We start from the raw sequence: 22,595 nt of genomic DNA, 5'->3' as shown, positions 1-22,595 counted from the left end.
ACACAACCACACACACACTCCCCTTTCCTTTTGTGCCTTCGTTTTTGGCCAATATTCTTGTTTGAAGTTTATTAAATTCTAGCTAACAGAAGGCGTTGCAATAGAAACCTCAACTTCGCATTTGTTTTTGCCGGTGGCTCATTTCATTAAATGTGAATTCGATTAAAGTAATGGCCTTTTGAATACCTTTGTGGTTGAGTGTGGCTCTAGAAAGGGAGGTAGAGGGAAAGGAATGGAGGTAATGAAGGGAACGCATAAAACTGCTTAAGTAGAACATTATTAGCGAATTAATCATTTGATTTGCGTGTGGAATTGACAATGAGAAGATCCAAGCAGCTCCCTTTTACTCTCTGGTTTTCTGAGTCAATCAAGCAGACTTTTTCAGTTAAATGATTCTCATATTAGTCCTGTTAACAGCCTGTTTGCAAAGTGTTAATAAAAGTCTGCGAAAATTTTATGTTCCTAAAACTTGATAATATTATATTGAAGTTTGAGATACACATTACAACTAACATTTACTAGCATTAAATTAAATTTAAAATATCAAACTTGCATCCCGTTAGCACAATTTTTATTAAAAAAATTTAAAAATAACTCTTCTTCTTCTAAGGTAGAAGATCTGGCAGCAAAAATAAGAAATATTTATCAATTTTTATTATAAAAATTTAATTGATATTGAACTCAAATAACCATTCAGATCATGCTACCTCCTCTTAATAGATTTTTGTATTCAATTTTTATTTTCAATTTTTTATTAAAAAATTGATAAATTGATTTAAAAAAATTTCAAAATTGATTTATAAAAATTTATAAATTGATTTATATAATAAAATTTAAAAATAATAATTATTGTTTGATTTTCATATAAAAATTAACATATGATGATTATATTTGATTTTTATTTTATAAATTAATTTTAATAATTAAGAACGATTTTATGAATCCACCGTTTTTGAAGGCTTTTTGGGCTTCAATTTTTTTTACTCATAATTATTATTTGCGGCCCCTGTTCAATTTCCTTAAAATATAATTAACTTAGAACATCTAAAAGCACTTTAAAGATAGCACTTTGGCATTACTCAGCTTATTAAAAACGTCAATCCAAAAGTCCATAGAGTTCCCAATACCTTATCATATTGAACCCATTCTCTAGTCTCCAGTCTGTGTGTGTTCTTTTCACGGCAACATCAAATTAAATAAAGCTCAATGACAAACTTCATTAGCCAAAAAATCAACTGAGCAAATGCCAAATAACAAAAATAACAATTTGCCTTTTAGTCTACACACACAATAACACAAAAATACACACACACACACACACCACTCACATACATACATCAACCTTCAATCCTTTCTCGTCTGTTGTGGATGATACCATCCAAATCTCTCGTCCGGCTTCAATGGCGATTGACAATGCTAGGCAAACGTTATGCTAAAAACTAAATTAAGATTGAAATGTAAAACTGAAAACGTTTTACACAATTATTGAACGCTGTTAGCGAAATCGAATTGTAGGCTGAGTAAAAGGACAGATGATATGGGGGCTATATGCGGTCTAACTGCCTAATCGGACACTGACAACCACTCCAGATTATTTTGGAACCCTTGGACATTTTTGTTGACGATTTGTGCGAATCAGTCGACTGCATAACTTACAATACCGTAAATATAAATTCTCAAATGCAAAAGAAGAAAGAGAGAGGAGTTTTGAGCAAAAAAAAAGGGGGGTACTAATGAAGGATTGACTGGGGGCCGAGGCCCGCTTAATATTATCACTCCAGCATGCATTTTGGTACTGAAAAACTTCCCCCAGTTGGCACAAAAGGAAAAGTCAATGTATGGAAATTTTTGTTCAATCACAAATCCAATGATGTTCGCTTCGACGCATTTTGACAGTTAGACAGCCAGAAAAAGACAGAAAGAGAGGAAGAGAGATGAGCAGACGCACCTCATATGAGGAGAAATTTTGTTGGGAGCATGGGGGTCACTTTGATGAATTCGCCTGTTCCTGTTTCTGAACCCAGCGATTGTTGTTTGTTTGAAAGGCTTCTTCTTGATTTTTTCTTCTACTGATAGGCCTCGATTTTGGTATTTTTTTTTTTAGACTGCTTGTTGCCCATTGATTTGGTATTTTTATCGATATTTTCTTCGTTTTTTTGGCTTTAGCTTTGGCTTTGGCCTTTGTGCTGTGCCGGGAGTGCATTGATTAGAATGTTTGGACTTGGAGTACGTAAATATTTTTGCTTGCTTGTCAATTAGTACGTTAAGCTCTGCCATTGCCACTTGAATGGGAATGTCGAAAGCAGTACTCTACAGGCAGAGAGCTTAAAAGCCTTGTTAAAGTCACTTTAAAGCGGCTTAAACCGTAGAGTTGTAAAGAAAATTGTATTATTTATTTTTTTTAACTTGCAAGCTATTTCATTTATGAAATTCATTGTTTACAAATTATTCAATTATTATTATTTAATTTACTGATGATTGCAACAGAGTAAAGCTACAAAAAAAATTAAATTTTGTGTACTTTCTTTTTGGTTTATTGAAAGTAATTGGCATTATTAAAATTATCAAATAAAATGTATGTTCATTAAAGGTTAATGTTGCTGTAAACTAACTTTGCTTTCGTTAGGTTAACTTACCTTTTTTTTGTATTAAAAATTAAAGGGGTGTGTAAAGATAAGCTCTTAAATTTTGACATTTTTAAAAAGCTAAAAATGTATTTATAAAATGTCTTTTTTTGTCTTAAAAAATTGCAGAGCTTAACTAAACAGCAAAAAAAAGAGCTAGAAACTGTTTTTCTACATTATGAATAAAACCCCCCTGTAAACCTTTTTTATTAAAAGATACTTTAAAATCGAATTTAAATAAAAAAGAGTATAAATATAAAACTACCTTAGCTGAGGTCAGGGTCTGAAACAATTTCAATTAACTCTTGATAATCAAGTGACCCTCTTTGACATGTTTTGGCTTGCATAAAACATAAGGACAATGCCTGAAAAGGAAATGCATTTTAACTGACAGACGCCTAAACTTTTGACAGCGTCCAAAACGAGAAGACAATTTGAGCTGTCAGTCAGGTGTTGAATGAAAATGAGGGTCGTGGGTCAGAAGCACACCTGGTGGTCGCCTCGCTCGTTTGTTGGCAGTAAAACAATTGCGCATACGCCGCATTGTACGCGCGTGGACTGCGTGAAAATTGCAACATTACCGCATGTAAAGCAGGAACAAAAGGAGAATGAGAATGTGGAGGAGAATGTGGAGGACGGCTGTCGAATGTGGCGTCTGTTTGTGCGTCTGCCCGTTACCTTTTTGACATTTGATTGAGATTTGTTATCGGCGTATTCATCAATGATATATACAATAAAAACACACACACACACATATACATACCCAGTAAATGGTTGGGTGGTTTGCTTGCTTGGCCAGACTATGTGACTCAAAACAATCGAGCCACAAAAAAAAAAAACCATCTAAAAAGTTCTGCGCGTTGTCTGCTTTTGTTGCTGGTCCTTCCAAAAGCAGGCTGACAATTCACAATAGTTATCGTACGGGGCCCAGTGACATTTTTAGGCATTTGTTCAATACGTGGGCATGGCCAAAACACGGCAGGATACGGCAGTAGTCCTTAACAAAAAATAAAATAAAAATAAAAAACAAGCAGCTGCTGTGTCCTCAGCTTCTGACCAGGCGCCTGGCTCGTTTGCAGCGCTGTGTATTTTTGCAATAAACCTGGCCAAGAGCAAGGGACTGGGAAAGGGAAAGGAAGCAGGGAAATCGGGATGGGACAACAGCAGTGGCAAACTGGCCATGCGTACCTTTCGATCCTTGTGTGACATTTGAATTCGCAGAATGAAAGTGAACTCTGGAGCGGGAGATGGCAGGAGAGAGTCTCTCTGTTGAATTTCTTTTATAGAAGTTTGTGACTCCCCCACACATTGTCTCACACCCGCTGCAATCGTTTGTTCCCCCCTCACAACAGTTGGCGTATCTATTTTTTAATTTTGCTGACGAGGCACATGAGAAAACATACAAACGCAATTGTTCCACGTCCACAATGCATTCCATGTCGGCTGCCGTTCGTTGCCTGGACTGACATGTGTGCGTCTCATGCTGATAAGCAGCAGACGTCCTTCTCTTCACCCCAACTCCACTACACTCCTGCCAGTTCCATTTGATGAGCCTGTGGAGCTTTTGGAGCCTGTGCCTGTCCAGCTCAGCCGCGAAATGAAAAGTTAAACTGTGTGACGCGCTCTAAATGCGTGGCAACGGAAGGGTTCAGATACATACTACTCCAACTGAGGTTTGGGGTTCAGGATTCAGGTTCGGGTTCAGGATTCTGCGCTCGGTTTGAGGGATTGGCATTCTGTTGGAGGGAGGTACTCGTTTTGGTCTGGCGTGATGAATATTTACTGCGTGCGCTAACTGCTAACTACCTACAGGTATTTTCATTTTTTGACATTTTTAATTGGGTTTGAGCAATGCACACACAACACAACACACACCACACATACAACACGACGATACACGTGGTGTATTCGTCTCATTGTTTTTTTTTTGGCTGGTCATCTAACCTCTTATTAAAGTTGCAACTGAATTGTAGATGTATCCGCAACAATTACTTCAAAAACAATCAAAAAGTCATAGATCTAATTTTAAATTTGTTGTATTTTTTTCAGTTCATAATTTATATTTAATAATAGTTTTAAATTTGAATTCTTAACATAATTTTTATTTTAAGTAATTTTTTCCTTTGTCAACTGCTTTTAGTCGTTCATAATTAAATAAAATAAATAAATAAGATCAAGTTGCAATATTATACAAAATTGTTTTATTCTTAGAGATTATTTTTCTTTATTTCTAAATACAATGAAAAATCATATGACTTTAATAAATATTTAATAAATTAACTTTGAAGTTGATATATGTAATTATTAAGCTTGTATCTATTCTTAGTTAAGTTTAGTTAATTTTGTAATTAGCAAATAAGTTAATAATAGTTGTCTAAGCTTCTCTACAAAGTCAAAAACTAAAATTTTAATTAATAAATCTCTGCAATTTTTTTTCTACTTGCAGGTAAATATGCATTGCCAGGCCTCCGATTCTTCAACAGTTTCCCACAGCTGCAACAAATCAGCTTTGTAAGTGGACGAGCAAACCAAAAGCCACTCAACCATATTCCCATACTAATTATGTTTTCATAGGCAATTAATTGGTTTCCCATTTAAAAACAGATTCTATTTTAAGCATTTACGAAAAACACTACAACTACACCAATTACAATTACCATTGGTAATTGGGACAAGGCAAGCGTATCTTAAAGATACACGTACTCAGACTCGTTCCGGGTTGTTTCAAAACATTTCGGTTGTTCAGCGAGCCGTAAACGTCTAACTGTCAACTATTCGTGTTAACTGCGTTTTCTTTCTGTAGCATCATTTATTATCATGCAATTGCATTTCCCGTCAATTCTTCGACCCAAAAGTGCATTGCATAACTAATTAACCAAGCGTTGCTTTAAAAATGTCTACTCTTAAGTCTCTAAAGTCATTTTGTAACTCAACCAACTCAGATATTTACATAACCTTTGATGACTTGACTACAAGCTTATATCTTCGACCTAAAGTTACACCTTCAAGTGATTATTTTTGTGAGTTAAGTTTGGGATAGGTATCGAAAATACAGATACTTTTAATTTATAGTCTTTCAAGTTGACACTATATTCAATATTAATTAGTGAAAAGAGCATGGAGTATAAGAACGTTCTTTCTTCCACATTTTCTAAGATAACAATATTCAAGTCTTAAAGATCTCTGTAACTTGTTATTTAATCCCGATTCTTCTTAAGAGGAGGCTGACATGAAAAGTAAGCACATTTTCAGCGCACAATACAAATATAATAATATGCAACATATTCCCGAAATGCACATGAAATGTAATCGCATTGACATGACATTTGACAGGCCCATCAAACTCAGATCAAGAATTTATGCTATAATGATTACAACAATAGACGGACAACATCTGTACTTTACACACTTTATTGTGTAACATTGCCAGAAAATGCCAGCAGATGTCGCTTTTGTCACTTTTTAGGCAGTTCCCATGAAAATTCGGCACATTTTCTGTGCCTTCGGCAGGCGTATCAACAGGAGAAATCGTCAATTATGCAAATGCGCAATACATATCCCGTTCAGATGCAATAACTGTAACACACTCGTAATAATATGCAACACGATTATGCTACCATGCTACAATACAAGAAATAAGGTTACTCAATGGGCACCTGTTCAGCAGCTGCATGTATAATAACAATAGCAGTAATAAAAATATAAAAATATATATATAAAAGCTGGTAAATTTGAGACCCACCGCTGTGTTCGATATAACTCAACCACAATTTGGATGAGCTGTGACAGTTGTTCATAATCCTGTAAAGTGCTTCTATTTCATCTGCAATGCTGCAACAACATATTAAATATGTGGACGCCACGGGATATCAAAGGCAAGCGGTAATCCAAACTCATGTCATCCAGCATTATGAGATACTTATTCTTAGACGAATTATGAGATACATTATCTTAGCCGTGGTATTTCTATCAGTGTTATCAGTGTTACACACCTTGCAACATCCGTTTCTTTGTGTGGCTGTTGCATGTATAACTTCAACCGCAGGCGCATCTTTCGAGGGCTTGTCAACTGCAGCGTTTGTTGTGGCAAGCATTGCCGTGCCCCAAAAGGATGCAAAGCCTGAGAAGAAAGTCAATCTGCCTCTGACAGTTGCCGCTTGTGCGGTAATCTGCATCATCCTCCAACTTGCCACTGCGGCATGTTCAAAGCATCTTGCTGTGCAAACCCATTTTATACTTTCCTCTCTTTGATTATCACGCCCCCTTTTCTGACTTTGTCTCACATTTTATGTCTCAAGCTAAGATCAAAGCATTTTCTTATTAAACTAAAAGGGAGAAGTAAGTTGAGCTGCAGTTGAGGAAATATCAATGGCGGATATAGGGTTACCTTTTAGTATCTTATAGATATGAATTAAAAATTTAATTCATGGATGTTCTTTAATAAGAAGAATAATTTTTTTATCTGAAGAGCTTAAAGATTTAATTCAAATGATTTTTTATACATTTTTAATAAATTGCGATTTAAATAAACTTGTTAGATATTCGTCAGTATATTTTTCAAGAAATACCTATTTATAATATACATAAGTCATAGTCAAAAGTTTATTATCTTATGTTTCTTGATTTTTATTTCAAAAAAAATATTTCAATACGAATTTCAATAAGTTGCAATTATAATGTTGATGTTTTTTGATGAAGAGAGAGATGTTGAGACACATGATTTGATAGAAAGTCTTCAGACCATCTTGGTAATAGTATTTATAATACTGATGTGCTTTTTTTTGTCTTTTTTTATTATAGTCAAACTAAAAAAGCGGTCACGAAAAAAGGTATAAACTCATTTAGTCTAATATAAAGAAATTTCTACATATTTATAATATGTTTTTAGATAAAGCTGCATCAAATGGAAGAGGCTAGAAATAAGTAAGAACTCGAAGAATAGAAAACAAGTGAGAAACTGCGAGAATGAGCGAAAAAAAAGAGCAAAAATAAAAAACGTCATTAAATAATAAAGTTCGACACTTGTTTGGATTAATTGCCATTCAAATCAAATTAAAATAAAAGACGAATAACAGACAAAACGAACACAAAGAAAGAGAGAGAGGGAGAGGCAGAGAAAGAGACAGGGCTGCTGCAACTATTGAGCATGAATCACACGGAATCAAATATCAAAATAGTGCACAAGGTCAATTAGTTGAAATACCAGAAAAATATAACAATTAAATATTGAATTCGTATTTCAGTTTATTTGTTGAAATAAAGTTCGATTTGAGTTGTTGATTTTTTCGTTTTTTTTTAACGCTGTGCTGCATTTGCTTTTTTTATCTATTTTATTGCGTAATTTCCATTCTGAAGTTGATTTTGTTGTTTTGTATTAGAAAAGTGCGTTGTCAGAAATGGGAACAACCCCGAAACGCAATCACCTTCCTGTTCCAGTACAAAGACAACAACAATGAAAAACAATAATAAAATAATAGGAATATAAAAAAAAGCTGCTCAACTTATTTGTGTGTGCTTCTTGTGTGTGTGTGAATGTGAGTGTGTTGTGTTTGTGTGAAAAGGATTTATGCGTTGTTGTCTTGCATGTTTCGCACATGGCCTCTAAGAAACAGATAGCTCAACAGATACCTGAGCTATTTTGCCAAAAAAAAAAACACCGAAATTCCAGCTTCAGGTGTGTCGTCATTTAGCTGCCCAAAAAGCTGAACTCAACTTCAGCGATCCCAGAAAATTTTCTCTATTTTTTTTTTTTGCTTTTCGTTTTCATTCATACTGTGCTCATTCTTATTGTTGGGTTTTTGTAATTGAGAAATTGAAAAAGGCATTTGAAATGCAGCTGCGTAAATTTTGTTCTTGTTGTTGAATTGGAAAAGTACAGTCGCATGCAAAGCCTTACATTGGCCGAAATTCAAAAGCGGTTAAGGAAGTTAATTTGTCAGAGGAAACATGCTGTAAAATTAGGTGAATGAGTTTGTAAAGGAATCAATAAATAGAAAATAAAAGGTAAAAACAATTTAGTTTACAGATAAGTCCATCGGAACTCTCTGAAAAAGACGGGGTTTACTTGAAACAAGTGTAAATTAAAAAAAGTAGACAAAACAAAAGAAGAAAAGTTCTTTAATAAATCTAGGTCTGAATAAAATGAGAAATTATTAAAAGTTGTAACCAACATTGGGAAACAACTATGTTAACTTTATGTTATCTGCAGTATGTTAAATGTATGTTAATGAGAATAACGTATGTTAAATGCGTGTGAGAAACTTAAGTAATTAATAAACCTTTTAGAATTAGATGCTCTTCCATTCTTTTATAGTTAATAGCTCAAGTCCTTGAAGCTGCAGAAATCATTCAGCAAGCTTGTTCAATGGCAGTCAATATTTAAATTTACTCACTACACCCAATGACTAACCAATTTTGGTTATAGCAAAAACAAACACACGCTCACACTCACAAAATATCCGCTACCATTTGATCAAAAATTCCTGCTGCTGCTACTTCAGTTAACAAAACGAAACCAAAGTAAGAAAAAAAATATAAAAAAACAGTCAAAACTGCAAACTTCCCAGGAATTTCTTAATAGCTTTTACCGATATCTTTTTTGAGGCCAGTTTAGAGAACGAGCGAAACCGTTGATTTTTATACACATACACACAGACAGACTTGAAAACTTGGCCCGAATGCCCGAAGGTTCGGTTCGGAGTCTTCAGCGAAGGCTTTCATATAACAGGCATAAATAGAAGGCGACAGGGGAACAGGGGAACAGGGAACAGCATTAAAGTTGCGCGGTCGCATTTTTCTAACGATTAAACAAATTCGAGGAAAAAAAGCGCATCTCATGCAACGCGCAGCCGCAACGGACGCAACCCGTCGCATCCTCTGACTTCATAGCGTCCGTCACCTGCAATTTCCAGGAATTGGAACTGGCCAGAGCTAAGAGCCAAGGCTAAGCACGCAAAGGTGATGAAGGTAGAGCGAGAAAGGCAATGGGGAATGGGGAATGGGGTAGAAAAAGGAGAAAAGGGAGAAGTTCTGATTGCAACGGCAAAACAGGAGACGGCGGCATTTTTGAGCGCCTAATTCCACGAATTAAATCGTATATCTTGGGGCACCCTCTAAATGCTCGATTAATTTCTAATAAATTGGTTGCCAATCCGCCTTTTGGCCAACGGAAATGCTGCAGTCGCAGTCGCTATCATATACATAACTTTATACTGTATAGAATTACACACACAGTTGCATTTATATTTACGATTCGCCTCACTTTGAAATTTGAGGCTCGGATACTTTTTCTCCGAACTTGCAAAGCACAGCACAGTGAGAGAATGAGAGAGAGAGAGAGAGAGTGAGCTTTCTGGCTGAGCTTTTACGTTGTTGCATTTCACTTTTGCGATAAAGGGGTGAAAGTGCAAAGCGTAGTCAAAGCAGGCATTGGATTTGTCTTCTTCTGAGACATTTCGAGACAAAAATAACAAAAAGAAAAAACGACAACGACAACTACAACATCTTAACTAATCAGAATCCAAAACAAATTTTTCTCATCATTCTCGTTGCAGCATTTGTCGTGTTCGGAGTGCGCGTCCTGAATTTCAACCTGCTTAACCAAAACAACAAAACCTAACTCGACCAGCACTGCAAGTGAATAATAATAGTAATCTATAATAATATAACAATAATAAAATTGATAATATTCTTTAATAACTTGAAGCATTTTACGCTAAAATCGTCGTTAACGCACTACAAACTCAACAAACAATTGCAAAATTCCCTTTGGCTAAGAATTTACAGCGGCCAAATTGCTTTTATGCAAAGCCGGCTAAATAATTCGACGAAATTCCATTTTGGCATCATTAGAAACGACTTCAAAACAAATCTAAAGCAATTCAACCAACAACAACAACATAATAATAATAACAATAATCATAAATATAATAATAAAAACAAAAACATTAATAAATCAAGGAGTTTGCAACTGGTCAACGGCTATAGCTTCCATTTGCCTTGGTCGGATCATTGTCGTTCTGTTGCCAATCATCAAGCGAGTCTAAAGCAACAACTGGATAAAGAAGAAGAAGAAGAATCAGAAGAACGGCCAACAAAATGGATCCACAACAACAATTTTGCCTCAAATGGAACAGTTATTCGTCCAATTTGGCAATTACATTCTCCAATCTATTCAAATCCGATCTATTGGCCGATGTCACATTATCCTGTGATGGTAAGTTGACAAATAATTATTACTATATTTTATTAGATATTATGCGAGTCTTATATCCAAAAAGTTTTATTATTTCTTTTCGGGTCTTTTATGACATCGAATGCAATGTCAACTGCAATTAATTAATTTTCTGTTTGAGGCTTTTGAGAGATAAAGAGAGGATGTGGTGGGTTCAGATAAGAACCAGACATTTATAATGATTTGAAATGTTATAATACTCGTAGATAAATTATTTTAAAATTTTATAAGGCAAAATTTACAATGTGAATAATAAGAGGCAAGATTTATTATCCTTAACCATACAAAGTACGGTCGAATACAGTTCTTATACGTGCAAGAGATTTTCAATTATTTTCCATTCATTTAGTTTTTCTTAAAATGTTTCATAATCCTTTTTTTCGCACCGCACTCATTTCTAAGTAATAATTCTCCTAGAATTCTTTTGCCACTTATGTTTATATAACTATAATATAACCTTTTTGTTCTTGTAGCATTTATTAGATGAATTTAATAATGTAAGAAAATGATTAATTTTAATTTTTTTCGAGATTTTAAAATTCTTAAAATTAAATAAATTATGATAGTATTATCTTTTTACAAAAATCAAATATTTAAGACATTATTCTTTTCTTTTCGTCAGTGTATTAAACTGTGGTACATTCATAACAAAAGAATAATAGTTCAAAAGTATGCAACATAATATTAGTTAACTCCTTGTCAATAAATATTTGAATTTGCCTTTTGTTTAATTAAATAATTTGTAAAACAGTTCATAAAATATATTCTAATAAATATGTAGCTAAGCAATGTTTCTTATTTTCATCTTTCTCAAAAAAAAAACGTAAAAAAGGAAGTGTTTTTTCGTTGTATAGACGATTAAATAGATTTTTTTTTTTAATTTTTGCAATTTATATTAAAATAGACCGAGAATGCATTAAACTTTAATTTTGAGCAACAGTTGATTACTCGTCTTGACTTCACCTGCCTTCTAGGACTTGAATTTGTCGCACTTTCTTGGCTTACAATCAATAAATTGACTCTGTAATAAAGCAAAGCGAAAGCAGACAGAAAGACAGACATAGATAAACAGAAAATGAGACAGACGCACATAAATTGAGTTGGTTTTTTTTATCTTCTTCCGTGCTGGCTAATAAGCCGCTAAAGTGGCATAAAAGGCGAAAGGCGACCGGCAGATTTATCAACGGGCCAAAACGACAGACATTGATTTTTCCTGAGGCGGAAGTGCGGGAAGGGGAGGGGCAAAAGAGATGGAATCAGAGCGGGAACAATCCCAAAAGACGCGGTTCCATTTTATGGGTCGTCTCGCTGTCTGGTGTGTGTGTGTGTGTGTGTGTGAGTGAGTGTATGTGTGTGTGCTACTATTTCATTTACAGCATTTTACTACAGTTTTATGGCGGCTTATTAAATGAATATAAATGTGGGCGAGCGTCTCGGCATTTAGCCCAGTATCTTATATATAGGTGCGTTAGTACATATATAGATATTTATATATCTATACATATATTTATATGCAGGACAATGTTGAGTGTCTTTGGGCCAGGTCAGTAATTGTTGGGGTTTTTTGGCGCTCTTGCGGCTCATTTTCATTTTCTGGGACCCTTGTTGGGCTTTTTTATGTACGCATTTTGATTTGGGTTTAAATATGCTACAACAAATTTGTGTATGTGTATGTGTGTGCAAACATCTTGGGCGTCTTTTGTGTATATATTATTTAGGTTTATGTTTTTATTGGCAAATTGTTGCGTCTAAGTTCAGTTTTAAAGTTGCCTTTGCTGTTCTCTCACATTAAAGTCTTAAATTGCGCATACGCCGCATATGCCATGTGGTATTATGAACTGGCTGCTGTCAGTTGTGCATTTCACATGTCTGTGAATGTTAAGTATATATGTACATAGCTGTATGTATGTTTTGGGTCGAACTGTGGGATTATGACTATACCTTTGCATACGAATCGAATGAATTGAGACTGAGGCAGAAGTGACTGTGACTGTGACTGAGTCTATTCTAAGGGATTCCACAAATCCTGGCTAGCCAAAAAAAAAAGAAACAAAAACAACAATAAACCCAAGGCCCAAGTCCGTTTGTCAGCCATATCAATCGAAGTGCTACTACTTTTGATTAAAATTTTGAAAAACTCCTAAGCCCCACTCGCATCAGAAAAGATAAAAAAAAAAAAAATAACTGGTCGCCTGGCAACTCAAATTAATTTTTTTTCTTTCTGTTTTGGTTGTGCGCTTTTAATTGTGGTTTTTAATATTTTTCAGTATATATTTTTTTATACTGAAATTCATAGATGTTGTATTTGACTTTTATTTATTTAAATTTTTTTTTTTTTTCGATACTCGTACATTTTGAAATGAAGCATTAAATATTTGCCAGCCCTTAGCTTTCGATTGTTTTTTAATATTCATGTGTGTTTTGCTTTGGTTTTCTTTTTTTTTTTTTTTCTTTGGTATTCTGTAGTTGGTGGTTGCATTGGTTTCGGGCATTTTCAGCACTTGAAAATGAGCATTTTTACGAAATGAACATTTGCTTGGCCTTGGGCCATTTCTCTGTATGCTGTCTGTCGGTCTGTCGTTCGTGGGTCTGTCTGCATGTGAGTTTTTGTCTTATTTTTGGGGTTGCTTTTCATATCTGTGATTTCACAGCCATTAACAAGTATTAGATGTACTAATGGATTCAGACATTTTCAATCCGTTCTTTTTTCAATCTCTATTTTCTTCATTTTTGTTGATATAAAGCTAAAGTTGATAATGCTAACATTTAATATGATCTTTAACAATAAATCTATTAAATTACTTATAAAATCCTAAAATTAAATAAAAGCTTTTATGGATATTAAAGCAAAGTTTAAATAGCTTTAAAAGTACCTAAAAGCTATAAAAATGATAATTTAGATTCCAAGCGTAGACAGATAGATACAACTGCATTTAAATATTAAATTAATATTCCATTTGACAAATAGTCCAATATTTCACATTTCAGTAATTTAATCAAGTGATTAATTGACATTTTTTAATCAAACTCTTTATTCTCTGATTATTTAAGGTTATATCATACTTAAATACCAGCATAACAACCTTGACTCTTTATGATCAAGCTATCGTAATATTCTATGCATTTAACTTTACTTTGAACAAGACACAAATACATAAATAAATGAATCATCGAAACATTTGCACGATAAGATTACAAATTTCCTTAGCAAATAATAACAAGTTTCAACTGTTGTCATCATCTTAATCAATTTTAAAGTGCACTAAGAAATCATAACATATTTTTTAGCAGTCAAGTATACATATGTATATGTATATTTAGGTATGTGTCGTTTTATTATATACTTGGAGCATACGAGGCAAAACGTAAACAAGAAGCTCAGTTTTTTTTATTTATTTCTCTGTTTGTTTATCAGCTCAACAAATACGAATATTCGTATATTGGCATGCATATAGAAATATATGCGTATGTATTGGTTTGTTTTTTTTATTTAGGCATTTGTGACCCAATTTCTGTTGTATCAAGTTTTAGAAATTCAACAACAACAAAAATAAAAAGAATTGAAATTAAACGAAACAATGATTATAATCAACAATAAGAATTTGGTTATGCGATTGCAGTTGTATTAAGTATATAAAAGTAGTAGACCTCTGGAAATGGAAAATTTATTCAAAAAACTGAAACTTCGTAGTTTGAATAATACTCAAATTAGATAAATCAAATTTTTAAGAGATCATTTCTTTTTTATATATTGTATTATGGCTGTAAACAGTTTGTTCTTAAACTTAATAATCGTATACTTAGCTAGTCCGCCAAACTTATCTTAAATATTGTGATAACTATCGATTATAATCGATGTAGTTATAAACTTTATTACTTTGCAACAATTACGCATTATACGATCAGACTTTCCCACTTTTATTCACTCTCTCTTTCTTTAATCGTTCCCTTTTTGAATTTATAATAAAATTCGGTTTTGCCGATTGGCGTCGACTTGTTATCAAAACGCGTGGCGAGTACAAAGAAAAAAAATTTGACACACATTTCTAACGAAATATTTCCTGTAGCTGCATTTGCGATTAGATTAAAGACGTGCAGAATTCCGACTACGATGTGTGTGCAGCTGGTCGCACAACATATACGTGTATATGACATATTGTCAAACTTGTGAGGCGTAAATAAGTCACCTACTTGACATATTCCCCTCGTGGAGTCTCCATTGCGCGTCTGTCGTTTCAATTTGGTTTAAGTAACGCGTCGCACAAACACAACAAGTGCCCCATAATGTCATGCCACACCAAATTCCCAGTCTCTCTATCTCCTGCTCTCTCATTTCGTTCTCTTTGTGCTTGTGCAAAAAGTAAAAGCGTGAAAAATTGTAACACAGAACTTGAGACCCAAAAGCTTTCTTCCTCAATCCTCAAGGCAGACCCAAAAAATCGTGTATACATATATAACAAAAGGCAAGCAGCGACCGAGTCAAGAAGAAAACACATAAAAATATACTTAGACTGTTTGTGGTGTGGGGGAAGGGAGCTGGGTGCCGGTAAAAAGGATATTGCGTATACGCCACAGCAGCTGGCTTTGTGTGTCACAGGTACACACACACACACACACACACACACACAGACACAGAAGACAGAAGACGAAGACCGAAAGTAATACGAACAGCGAAGACGACGACGACCAAGACGTTGATGTTGACTTTGAATAATAACTTACACACACACACACACCAAAAGCTCATTGTGTCTGTGTGTGTAGTCAACAGCAAGAAAATCATTTCCTTGCTGACTTTTATTATGCTTTTGTATGTAAGTGCGTGCGTGTGTGTGTGTGTTAGTTAGTGTGTGACATGATTTTTATGAGTTCAAGGTCTCTAAGCAATTTTCGCTTGCGGCGCCACCTGTTGGCCGCATTTTATAGCTATATAAGACCGCCTAAAAGTATGCTTTTATTTCTTTGAAACTTAAAATTCTGTATGCGCAATGCGCCAAAAAGTTAACTGCAGTTTTTTGTGCCGTTTGTGACCAATTTACAACATTTAATTTTCAAACAGATAAAGATTTTTCCAAATTTAATATCGATGTATATCTATCATCTAAAATCAATAATTGCAGGTTTTTATTAATTGCCAAGAAAGCAATCCAAAAAAAAAAAGTGTCTAAAATCAACCAATTAATGCTTTCAATTTTAAAAATATTTGAAAGGCTTGCTAAAAATTTAAACTTCATTGAAATAAATTAAATAGATTTTTCAAATTTTAAAAAATCTATTAAATTAGTTATAAATTTATTTATTGATTGTATAAAATATACCAATGATCAAAATTTTTTTTGAAATTTGAAATCAATGAATGGCAATAGAGTTAGTACGAAAAATTACAACAGATATTTCTGCTGTTGTTTTCAAATCACAAAAAAATTAAAGAAAGCAATTACTGCTTTCAGTAAAATCTATTGAGGATCAGATAGAAGTTTAATGCCATTAGTAACGTTTAAAAACACCTGAAGAAATTATCTTTAGAAATTATATCTTTATTTCGTTTAAGAAGAACTTCTTCTCCATTTATCTGATTAATGCTTGTTACTGTTACTGTTACTTCGGCTTACACCTTTTTAACACTTGCTTTCCACCGTTTTCTTCCATTGCAGGCGCCGTTTTTCGAGCTCACAAACTAATTTTGGCAGCCTGCTCGAAAAAGTTTGCCGATCTGTTTGAGAACACGCCCACAAATGGCCAGTGCGTCATCATACTGGAGGCGACGACGCCGGACAACATGGCGGCTCTGCTGGAGTTCATGTACAAGGGCGAAGTTCACGTCTCCCAGGAGGCGCTCAACAGTTTTCTCAAGTCCGCCGAGAGTCTACAGGTGAGTGGGCATACATATTAGAGTGGGTCCATTTTTGTTCGCGACAAAGCGATTATCAAAATCGTAATCTGCGCTGAATTTTATAAAGAAAAACCATTTTCAATTCGAGCTTGCAATTTTCAGCTAGATATTGATTTGAGACATGGCGCAATTCTTCATATTCAGCGATTTGATAACCGCTTGGTGCATATTTTTTACTCGATACAAATTGACCCACTCGACTACATATACATATATATATATATACCAGGGAATAACACCGGAACCGGTACCGGAACCGGTACCGGAACCGTTAACCGAAACTAACCGTTTCATTTTTAGTACCGAAACTGAAATCGTAACCAAATGAAAATTCTCTGTCAAGAACCGAATACCGAAAAGTTTGTACCGGTACGGTTGTGGTAAAGTTTATAGCTCAAAGAGTTGTCCAACTTGAAACTGTCATAACTTGATCAAAACTGAACCGATTTTCAAGCGAAATGTCATTTTAGACATTATTTGGCATTTAAATTCATTCTACATTTCAACTTTATTAAATTCTTAAAAATTTAATTATTTTCGACCAAGATAGATTTTGATTCTAAGGGTCCCCTTTAAAATTTCATTCAAAATTTTAAATCTCAAGTTTTCACTTTTAATCGTGAAGAATTGTATAAAAAACTTGTAAAGTTGACTAAATCCCAGTCTCACCAACTTCAAACTGTCAACCAATTCACTGAACCGATTTTCAAGCGGAATGTCATTTTAATCATGTTTTGGCCTCTTAATTCATTCTGTATTAAAATTTAATTCATTTAGAAAATTTAATTATTTTCGACCTAAATTTGATTCTGATGACCCGAAATAAAAATTGAAATACAAAATTCAAAATTATTTAAACGGAACCGAAAAACGATTTGACTTTCGGTTTGATTCCCTGATATATATATATATATATTAAAATGATGCAGCTTGGTCAACACTAATCGCATGCTCTAACAGGTCAAGGGTCTGTCCACTGAGACGGGTCGCCTGGCCGCCCAACAGGCGCAACAACAACACATGGGCGGCGACAGTTCGCCGCTGGATTCTCCCACAGGACGTCGCAGCATGCGCAACAGTCTAAGCGGTGAACGCGGCGGTGCTGGAGTTGGAGGTGGTGCTGGCGGTGGTGGCAATGGTATTGGCATCGGCATCGGTGGCAACAGTGGTGCCATTATTGGCGGCATGGGCAACGGCAACGGCATGAGCCTGGCGGGCGCCTTGGGCAGCATGACAGCCGGTGGCATGGCCGCCGCTGCAAGTGTTGCGGCAAGCGGACTGAGCGCATTGGCGACCTCGGCTGGCGCCATGGATCGTTGTGGCAGCTCTGGTGGCAACATCATTAGCGGCTCTGTTGCGGGCGCTGGCGGCAATGGCGGCAACAATGGTCCAATTAGTTTGGGCAGCGGCGCTGGCGCCGCAATGCATTTGGGTCGACGGGCAGCTTGAAGCAGGAATGCGATTCACTGATGCATCCGAGCAGCTCATCATCGTCACTGGGCATGGCCTATGTGCCGCCCATGTACCACCGTCCCATTTCATTCAATGAGCCCCTCCGCAAACGCATCCTGCGCTCCCCCTACGCCGAACAGGAGCAGCGTGGCAGCGTCCTTCGCGACGGATCGAAGAACTCCTCGGAATGCCCGAGTCCCATCAATAAGCCACCCTATCATCGACCCTCGTCCAGCGCCAGCTCCACAGCGCCCACCGAGGCGGACACAATGCACTCGGAGCGTGCCTCGCCACAATCCAGGTAGGTTCCTCAAGAATCTTATTACGATATCATTGCGATCAATTTCAATATCGATCATTTAATTTGGTTATAACACCAAAAAGATTATTTCGAGAAAAACGCAACAGTTTAAAGTCAATGAGTAGTATGAAATACAACACCTATATAAAACTTTTTATTGTTTATCTATTAGTATATTATAAATCACGACCAAATTTTTGAGAAAATCAAAACACTTTATCATAAAATATGTCAAAGATTTAGTATGAAAAATATCGTTGCTCATTAAGATATTTCATCTAAACTCAATTTCAAATATCCTCACTAAATTTACTGAATATCAGATTAACAAAAATAAAAATCAAATATAAAACTCAACTTGGTAGGACATATTATCAAAAATATTTGATACAAAAAAATAAAACGCAAGAATAATCATAATTTTATGAGTTTTATTTGTTTTTATTTTATAATGATTACAGTCCCTGAAAATAAAATATATAACTCATAGAATAATGATGATTTGCATAACACCTTGAGTTTTATTTTTGATTCAATAAAACCTTGAGTTTTATTTTTGATTCAATAAAATAAAACTCGAGGTCTTATTTTGACCTTATAAAAAAAAAATGAAATAATTATATTATTGGAAATATAATTTTAAAGAATTTTTTTAATTTTTAAAATTAAAAATGGTTCACTGACTAGGAATGTATATAAATGTTGTCCCTATATGCCTTCTAAAAATGTTTTTAAAATTTTACACTAGTTCGACTCTAAAATTTCTTCCCGGTTCTAATTGAGTGAATTGTTGATCAATTTGCAGTCGCTACGAGAATCACAGTCCGCCCAGCACCACAGCCGGCAATGGAAATGCGGCAAGCAGCCTGGACCGCATTGTCAAATCGGAGCGCAACAATGGCAGCGCCAATGAGGCCAATGACGATGAACGCGAGCTGATGGATGAGTCCACAGATGTAGGCCATACAATTTGAAAGCACATTTTAATTGTGAACTTTTCAACTAATTCGGTTTTTCATTGTATTCTTGCAGAATGGCGCTGAGGATTTGCGTGTAAAATTGGAGAATTCGAACTTTTCACCGCCACCGGTGAATTCGAATACGTCGTCAACCACACCGAATGCGCTGCTGGAGAACCTAAAGAATGCGGATGGCTCGCTGTCCGGTAATCTGGCGGCATCGATAGCACCAGCCGACATGTTGAACGTGTGGAATGCCACCAAGATGAACAACAAGAACAGCGTCAACACTGCCGATGGCAAGAAGCTCAAGTGTCTGTACTGCGATCGCCTCTACGGCTACGAGACGAATCTGCGTGCCCACATCCGGCAGCGTCATCAGGGCATCCGGGTGCCCTGCCCCTTCTGCGAGCGCACATTCACGCGCAACAACACCGTACGCCGGCACATTGCCCGTGAGCACAAGCAGGAGATTGGCTTGGCCGCAGGAGCAACGATTGCGCCGGCACATTTGGCAGCAGCGGCGACGGCAGCGGCGAACGCGAATCGTTCACCATAGGAAGCGGCCGCAACGGCAGCGGCAGCAGTAGTCATGAGCGCGCACAAGGAGGCGGCAAAGCAGCGTAAACGTAAATCACTCAAGATGGCATTGGAGAAGTGCATGCAGCGGCGGGATGCGATGGCATCCGCTGAGGCAGTGGCAGGCGATGGAGAAGGGGATGGAGACGGGAATGGAGACGGGAATGGAGACGGGAATGGAAATGGAGATGGGGGCATGACGGGCGGCGAGACGGCGGCAGTTGCGGGTCTGCTCAGCTTTGAGCAGCAACAGCAGCAGGTGCATCACGAGCTGGCGTTGCAAATCAAGGCGGCAATGGCTGCCGAGCAGGAGCAACGTGCGGCAGAGGCAGAGGCGGAGGCGGAGGCGGAGGCTATGGATACCACAGCCAATACCACTGCAACAACGGGCGAAACAACAACAACAACGGCTACAACAACGACAGCGACAACAACAACAACAACAACAACAACGGACGGCAGCGATGCGGAGGCAAGTGATTTAAGTGGCAGCGAGGCAAACCCCAAAGGGGCAACAGCCACGCCCACACCACCGCCCACCTACGGCAAGATGGACATCGATGAGCCAATGCGTTCGCCAGATCCAGAATCGGAGCTAGTTGTGGTCGAACCAAAAATTGAACCGTTGTCGGACAGCGAGGAGGATGAGGAGCATTATGCGCCGATGCCACTCGATGATATTGAACGCCCACACACGCCCACCAGCCAAATGTTGATGCCACACGAAGCGCCCACTTTGACCTCAACGCCCAAGGTCAATGTGGATGTGAATGAGCAGTAAGAAGAAGAAGAAGCAGACCCAAGCCCCAAAAAAAAAACCCCTAATAAGAAAAAAAAATGCCACAATTGATAAATTGAGTGATGATTGAGTGATTGATGTAATTGATGTAAAGAGAGTGAGAGAGAAATACGTTTACGCGCGCGCTAAAGATCATAATGATGATTATGATCATTATGATGATGATGATGATGATGACTACTGTTGCAACTGTTGTTGCCCTCGGAGACCACCTAAAAACAAACAAAAATGCTAAGTTCCAGGCCTCTAGCCTGGGCAAATGTTTACTATAACTAACTAATCTAAAACTAACATTATACACACACACACACGCACACCAACACACCCCATACACACACAAGTACACTAAGGCAGTATTTGATATACTTTTGATTTACATTTGAATTCTGTTTTTTTTTTTGACAATTTTTACGACACACAAAAACAGACCAACAACAACAACAACAACTAACGAAAACAAAACTAGCAAAAAGAAATTAAAATGACAGTTTTTAATTTATTATTATTAAAGAAGCAATGCAAATGCAAATGAAGAAAAGAGTATACAACAAAAAACCAAATGCAATCCGACTGAAAAATCGTTTTCAGTGTGCTAAGAAATCGTCTCAAAACTAAATAATATGAATAACGAAATCAAATGAATAGAAAATGATAATGAAAGGAAATGAGCAAATGCTAGAGCGAAAATATGAAAATAGTTTTATGCTTGAAACAAAGTTTGAACGTTTTTGACTGGTAGCTGAAAATAATTGTTTTTGTAATGTTATTAATATAGTATTTGTAATTCACATTTATTCTTTGAAAAAGCTTTTCATTTATTTCTTTTCAACAAACACTGCAAAGTTGCCTCAAATCAAAAAAAAACAAAATACAAAATAAATACATAACTGAATTTAAATAGCTGCAAAACTACTACAACTACAAAACAACAACTACAACAAACTACAAAGCAACAATAGCAACAAAACCGCAACCACAAGTACCTGCAATAAATACATAGTATAAACAACAAAAAACAAAAACAAAACAAATACAAAATAAAAACAAAAAATATTTAAATAAATGCAAATCGCCCGCGTCGCCAACTGACATTTTGTTTGCCTAGTTTTTTGTAAATAATTTTATTAAATTTATAATACAAATGGCAACATATCAAAATGCAGTTGGTTGCCACGCCCCCCGCTGTGCGTTATTTGCTTTAATGAATTTATCAATATTATTTCCTTTTTTTTACATTCAACTTTGGGCCTCAAAATTCACATGAAACACGCACAACTTTTGACCAAACCAAATGCAAAACTTTTTAATTTCATAATTTTTTCAACCACAACAAAAAACGTAAAAATAAAATAATAAATCTAAACAATTGGTAAATTGGGTGCCTATAAACAAAATAAATAAATTAAAAAACTATTAGTAAAATTTTATAAACAAAACTAAAGAAAAAGTAAAAACTTATATATTTAAATAAAAAAAGTAAATAATTAAAGATAGCAAAAGAAGAAAGAGAAACTTGTTATAAAATAAAAAGCCACTCAAAAACGTTCTCAACAAACTTAAAAAAAAGCAACAAACAACAACAAAAAAGCACAGATCAGCAATAATTACAGCAACAACAAAAATGACAAAAATTCAAAATCAAAAACTTTTGGCACACCTTTGGAAAACATTTTTCATGAAAACTAATTTTTTGTTACATCCCAAACAACAAAAGTGAGAAAAAAATTTACATGAAAATGAAAAAAAATTTTCTTA

At 35.7% G+C, this 22,595-nt stretch overlaps 1 protein-coding gene and 1 long non-coding RNA gene across 2 annotated transcripts in view; both read left to right on the top strand.

The window, feature by feature from the left end:
* The window catches only part of LOC117780616, a 42,905-nt gene extending 32,669 nt beyond the window's left edge, over positions 1-10,236 (top strand). Inside the window, exon 2 of the long non-coding RNA XR_004617095.1 lies at positions 10,178-10,236. This is a non-coding gene — a long non-coding RNA (uncharacterized LOC117780616). The remainder of the gene's footprint in view (positions 1-10,177) is intronic.
* A 333-nt stretch (positions 10,237-10,569) lies between these two features.
* LOC117780334 (zinc finger protein chinmo) lies at positions 10,570-21,258 on the top strand. The gene is given in 6 exon segments (XM_034616807.1): positions 10,570-10,839; positions 16,512-16,729; positions 17,711-18,176; positions 18,179-18,503; positions 19,309-19,459; positions 19,536-21,258. Coding segments are annotated over 6 exon segments (2,565 nt in total). The 5' UTR covers positions 10,570-10,721; the 3' UTR covers positions 20,823-21,258.
* The last annotated feature ends 1,337 nt before the right edge of the window (positions 21,259-22,595 follow it).

The sequence above is a fragment of the Drosophila innubila genome, assembly GCF_004354385.1.
Source record: "Drosophila innubila isolate TH190305 chromosome 2L unlocalized genomic scaffold, UK_Dinn_1.0 4_B_2L, whole genome shotgun sequence".
Taxonomy (NCBI): Eukaryota; Metazoa; Arthropoda; class Insecta; order Diptera; family Drosophilidae; genus Drosophila; species Drosophila innubila.
This window is presented reverse-complemented; position numbering and strand designations above follow the sequence as displayed.